We start from the raw sequence: 6,000 nt of genomic DNA, 5'->3' as shown, positions 1-6,000 counted from the left end.
GTGAGAAGTGGGTGAACCCTCGCTAGACACTGAAGGCAGAGGTGACACTGGGAGGGAAGGAGAAGGGAGTTGAAGGTGACTCCCACGTCGTGGGGATAGAGTTGTCTCAGCCGAGATGGCAGACAGGGCGGGAGCAGATTTGGGGGATGGTCGGGTGCCATGTGGCCAAGATGAGTGTGAGACAGAGTATGAGACACCTTTGAGCCCCCTCGTGGAGACCTTGAGGGTTAGCTGGACCCCAAATCTGGAGCTCAGGGGAGGCCCTGGCTGGAGATAGGACTGTGGGTGTCATCTGGGCAGAGACGTGGTTCCAGCCCTGAGAGTGGACAAGGCACCCAGGAGGGGTATGGGTGGGGGAGGGAAGAGGCCAGAGAACCCAGGTGTGGGCCCACCAGGGAGAGAAGAGGGCCCGGAGAGGTGGGAGGGAAGCCAGGCAAGTGCAGGGTCCAAGGACCCAGTGAGGATGGAGTTCCCAGGACGAGGGTGGACTGGCCGGGGAAGATGCTGTGGAGAGGGGGAGGAGGACAGAGAAGTGACCGCTGGATTTAACAGGGCCCAGTGACCTTGATTAGGGCAGTTTCTGCGGCATGGGGGGAAGGGTGAGAGCCTGGGGGAGACTGAGGGGGGGGGACAGCGGATGTAAAGGCATCAGACAGTGCGTTGTGTTGGGTGTACGCCATGGGGTGTGTAAGCGTGAGGTGGCGTGGTAAGGCATGTGGGGTGTGCTAGAACCCCTGGCTCACTTTAGGGCACGAGAAGGCGTGTTAGGGCATGCACATGCGGAGCTGCACATGGCAGAGGCGCTGGCACGCCCCTGTTTGGCACGTGTTGGACCTCACGTCTGCTGTCAGAATAGTGGGGGGGGGAGGGGAGGCTCTCCGATCTCATTAACTACACCCCTCCTCTAGGGACAACCTGTACCGGGTGGAGCTGGAGCCCCCCCACGTCCATGGAGCTGCGGTACCAGCGGGTGAGGAGCGGGTGCAGGCGGGAGGGGAGGGGGTAATGTTTGGGGCTCCCGCCAGGGGGCCCGGACACTGAGCTGGGGAGCAAGGTGGATTCGGGCCTCCCTAGCAGGGTTCCTAGGGCTGTCAAGGACCCCGCTCACCTCACCAGCTCTCTGTGTCCCAGAAGCTGACCTGGTGCTCCGACCCCAGCGACATCAGCTTGTGTCGGATGAAGGGCAAGCAGGAGGTAAGTGGGCCCTGGCCACGCCTCCAACCACGCCCCAATCCGTCCCGGCCACCCCCCAGGGCAAATATTCTGCTTTCATTCTAAGCCAGGGCCCTGGTGTTGCCATGGCTACTCCCAGAGCCTGGCCACGCCCCCAAGGTGGTCCTCAGTCGTGGCCGTGCCCTTAGCCCTCGTCTTGCCATAGCTCCACCCCTTCAAGTGCCCTATTTCCCTGTCTGAGCCCCTCCCTTAGTCATGGCCTCGCCCCCAGCCTAGTCCTAGTTTAGCCCCCTGATTTTTTGCCACGCCCACATCCCTGGCCCCTCCTTGCGCGCCCTGCCTCTTCCCTGGCCCCGCCCACACCCGTGACCACACCCACCCTGGCTTCTCTCTTCCCGCCGCCCCAATCCAGGGCGAGTGTCGAAATTTTGTAAAGGTGCTTCTACTTCGGGACGAATCCACCCTCTTCGTGTGTGGTTCCAATGCCTTCAACCCCGTGTGTGCCAACTACAGCCTGAGTCATCGCTCTTCGAAGCCGTGACTGCCCCAGGTTCAACCTCCACGCCTTTGCTCACCGGCCCTCCACTGGTCATGCCCTATCCCCAGACCACATCATCTCCTACAGGAAGCCTTACTGGATACGCCCTCCCAGGCCCCTCACCCGGAGCTCCAGAGGAGGCTTCCAAAGGAGGCCTGTACAGGCTGCAGCAACTTAAACTACAAACCAGTTATAGGATGAATTAGGATCGATTCAGACCCATTTATTACAGATCAGTAAATTGAGTCCCAGAGAGGTTAAATGACTGACCAAGTCACACAACATCCAAGGTGGCGCCAGGATTCCCCTTGGAGGGGGTGGCTGGGGGAGCCAGGGGCTGCTAGGTATAGACAGGAGCTCTGTCACTCAGTCCCTGTCCCCCCTGCAGATGGACACACTGCAGCCCCTCGGGGACAACATCGGCGGCATGGCCAGCTGCCCATACGACCCCAAACACGCCAATGTTGCCCTCTTCTCTGGTGAGTGCCCCCAACTCTGACCATCTTATGGGGCCCCAGTCCACAGCAAGACATGGCATTTTCCACTCTTGGAGTCAGGTCATTTAGAAGACGGCTGGGAGACCATCTCTCCAGCTATAAAACAGGCAGAAGAATCTCAAGGGCAGGGCTTAGCCGAAGTTGGGGATGAGCTGAGGAGTTGGGGATCAGCCTGAAGTCAGGGCCTCGGCAGGGTTGGGGCTCAGCCTGGGGCTTAGGGCTCACTTAGGCTCAGGGCTCAGTCTTGAAGTCAAGTTTTGACCCACCCAGCCTCTGGCCTCTATGATCTAATCTCTCACCTGCCTCCCCCTGACTCACCCCCATCCAGAAGGGATGCTCTTCACAGCCACCATTACCGACTTCCTAGCCATCGACGCAGTCATCTACCACAGCCTCAGGGACCGGCCCACTCTGCGCACCATGAAACACGACTCCAAGTGGTTCAAAGGTGGGGTGATAGGGGCAGACCTGGTAGGGCTGGCATTCATCAAATTCCCCCACCAGAATAACAGTCCCAGAGGAGACAGGCAGGGAACTCCCATCTCATCTTTGGAACCTACTAGCCTCTTTGAAGATAAAGTTAGAGGAAAGATTTAAGTTGGATCTAAAGCAGAACTTGCTGGAAATGGGTGGCTTAGCAACCTGAAATGGAACAGCACGAGCGGTATGGTAGGAGCTCAGCTCAACACATGAAGGAGGAAGGTGACAAAACAGTAGACGTTGCTGTCTGTGGAAAGAAGACATGGTGATTTTAGGATTCTGAGACCTACTCCCTCCAAAAACCCCCAAAACTTTGGTCTCTTTTATTTTGCCTGGGTAATCAGCTTATATTCCCCCCTTCACTGTAAAAGTAGCCACCCAGGCTACTGTGTTCCCAGCCCCAGAAACTCCCTTTCTCCTGTCATGGGCTGAGTTCTGACCCCTCCTCTCCTACAGAGCCCTACTTTGTCCACGTGGTAGAGTGGGGCAGCCACATCTACTTTTTCTTCCGGGAGATCACAATGGAGTTTAACTACCTGGAAAAGGTAGGTCCCTATTTCCCCTCCCAAGGAGGCCCAGGCAGTGGGGCATGCAGCTGAGAGGCTCTGATCTCGGGAAGTGGGGAGCAGAGGTGGTTCCATGAAACTCCACCTGGGGCAAGAGGGTCCCTCTGATCCTCAGGGCCCTCCACTCCAGCTGGGTCCAGGTCCCTGGGGCTTGAAGACATTTCTGGAGCAGACCTGGGTGAGGGTCCTGGGTCTGAAGTCAGATACACCCCTGATTCCAGTCCCAGTGCCGTTGCTGTTCACCTGTCCACCCACCCATCTACCATCATTTATCCATCCTTCCTCAACGGCCCATCTGTCTGCCCACTCACTCTCCCACTCAGCCGCCCTCTCACCTACCCATCTATCTGTTCTTCAGCCAACCCACACTTCCAGTCAAACCACTTACCTATCCATCCACCCACCCCGACTCAGCCATCCTCCATCCATCCGTCCCTGCATCATTTATTAAAAAGACTATTCTCCCCTCCCCCCATTGAATTATCCTGGCACCCTTGGCAAAAATCAATTGACCATAAATGTAGAGTTTGTTTCTCGACTCTCAATTCCATTCTGTCGCTATAAAAAGTTTATTTAATTAGTACATTATTTTCCGTGAGGCCTAACCTGGGACCACTTGGAGTAGAATCCATGTAATTTTTACCCACACTTACGAGCTAATTTAAGTACGGTGCCACAGGACCACATTTAGGAAAATGAAGCTGATTAATAGGTCTCCAAGAAATGAGGAATGAGAGGTGTGGTGATTTTTTGAATTAGAAAGAGCTTTGGAATGGAGCTAGCAAAACCTGGATTTTGTGGCTTTGGGCAAGTTACTTCACCTCTAGGAGTTTTAGCTACTGTGAAATGGAGATGATGGCAATCTCATGGGGCTGTGTTAGCATTCAGAGACAGAGGCTGAGAAAATGATGGCATAGTCTCTGGTATGCAGTAGGCTTTTTTATTATTATTATTGTTGTTATCATTATTATTTTGTCTGCACCATGCAGCTTGTGGGATCTTAGTTCCCTGACCAGGGATTAGACCTTGCCCTTCGGCAGTGAAAGCACAGAGTCTTCACCACTGGGCCACCAGGGAATTCCCTGCAGTAGGTTTTTGACATAAAGTAGACTCACAGCTGGTACATGGTCTTGTAGGTGCCCTCCCTCCTCACCCAGGGTGGTTATGTAGGATCAGGAGAGATGGGCTACTCAGGGCATGCCTGTGCCAGTTCCCATGGTTCTGTCCTGTCTCCTACACTGTACAGCAGTTCTGGTTCCACTCCTCCACCTTTTCTGTCAGCTACAGAGTAAAGGGTGGATAAAGAAGAGGAAAATGGCTCTCCACAGACCAGCTTTCTGGCTAGATTTCAGGGAAGCCCAGTAGTGAACCACACTGTAATTAGGAAATAGTCATATCCTGTTTTATATATCTAGAGCTTTATTATTTTTTTTCCCCCGGTACGCGGGCCTCTCGCTGTTGTGTGGCCTCTCCCGTTGCGGAGCACAGGCTCAGGACGCGCAGGCTCAGCGGCCATGGCTCACGGGCCCAGCCGCTCCGCGGCATGTGGGATCCTCCCGGACCGGGGCACAAACCTATGTCCCCTGCATCGGCAGGCGGACTCTCAACCACTGAGCCACTGGGGAAGCCCCTAGAGCTTTATTTTTATAGAAGAAATGGCATAATTATTTTTAATAAAGTTTTTGGCAGTGTAGAACTGTAACACAGCTGAGGGAGTCGTGTCTGCTTTGGATCAGGAAAGCATAGCTCAGGTCCCTGGTTTACCTTGTGGTGGCCCCCAAATTGTAAGGCAAGGGCCAAGGGCCTAGGAGGAAACAAACCATCCTTGTTCTCAACAAGGCTTCTAAGCTTCAACCTAAATAGTGATGGTGTCACTAAGGCTCAGGAGGAAAGGGCATGGTGTTCTTTAACTTCTCATTCCTCTGATCAGAGTTGGCTGGAGTCAGGGAGGCAGAAAATATCTGTGGACTCACAAGACTCTGCTTACTAAACTGGGTTGTTGCCCACTCTTCTCCATCCCTCTGGTTCCTTCCTGTAAGCTGGACTCATTAAGTACTTTCTGGCTTGGTTGGCCTCCTCACTCAACCCTGAGATCTCCCCCTCTCCCCAGATTCTACTTTCCATGTGGCCCTACTTGGATCCCTTAATGCGTTGGGGGTTCAATAATGGGGAAATCCAGCTCCTGTTATATGATTGTCAGCTCCTGGGTCTCAGGGAGGCCATACTGTACTTTGTCAAACAGCTTGCACAGGGTCCTGATGTAGAGTGTGTGGTACTTGTCCACCGTCTTTTTGTTTGGCTTCTTAATCTTGGGAATTGGCAGGGGCTCCCCAACTGTGGGGAAGGAGGAGGGACAAGCATCAGACCTTTCCCCCCACCCAACTCAAATTACCCATTCCTCAGAGGGAGCCACATACTGAAACTCAGTATCTGGGTCCCCTCCCCTTCCTTTGTTCTTTCCCTCTGCTCCAACCCCATACTGTCCCATGTTCTCCAAATACCTAATCTCGTGCATGCTTAAGAGAATGAGAGTAAACTCAGAGAGTGCTGAAGGAATGTATGCGAGTAATGATGCCCTCATGGCAGCTGCTGAACTGTGTCCCTCCCGTGAATGGCCACAACTCTGATCTGTTTAGTTGTCCTCCCCACCCTGCCCTCAACCACGGCCACTGGAATTCCCATGGCCTGTCTCAGCTGTGTGCCGGGTCCCCTGAGACTTGAGGGATGACCTGAATGGGGGGAATCA

General features: G+C 54.2%; 1 protein-coding gene and 1 long non-coding RNA gene across 2 annotated transcripts in view; one reads left to right on the top strand and one right to left on the bottom strand.

Annotated features, from left to right (window-relative positions):
• The first annotated feature begins 862 nt into the window (after positions 1-862).
• Positions 863-6,000, top strand: part of LOC113613130 (uncharacterized) — a 5,951-nt gene continuing 813 nt past the window's right edge. The window contains exons 1-3 of the long non-coding RNA XR_003430088.1: positions 863-970; positions 1,132-1,194; positions 1,586-2,190. This is a non-coding gene — a long non-coding RNA (uncharacterized LOC113613130). The remainder of the gene's footprint in view (positions 971-1,131; positions 1,195-1,585; positions 2,191-6,000) is intronic.
• DGAT2L6 (diacylglycerol O-acyltransferase 2 like 6) overlaps positions 4,868-6,000 on the bottom strand; it is a 26,167-nt gene continuing 25,034 nt past the window's right edge. Inside the window, 2 exon segments of the mRNA XM_027093588.1 lie at positions 4,868-5,588; position 5,904. Of these exon segments, the coding sequence (XP_026949389.1) occupies positions 5,440-5,588; position 5,904 (150 nt within the window). The 3' untranslated portion in view covers positions 4,868-5,439.

The sequence above is a fragment of the Aethalodelphis obliquidens genome, unplaced genomic scaffold (assembly GCF_003676395.1).
Source record: "Aethalodelphis obliquidens isolate GAN/ISIS:26980383/991018 unplaced genomic scaffold, ASM367639v1 scaffold85, whole genome shotgun sequence".
In the NCBI taxonomy this organism is placed as follows: domain Eukaryota; kingdom Metazoa; phylum Chordata; class Mammalia; order Artiodactyla; family Delphinidae; genus Aethalodelphis; species Aethalodelphis obliquidens.
Note: the sequence above shows the minus strand (reverse complement) of the source record. Positions and strands in the feature narration are given on the sequence as shown.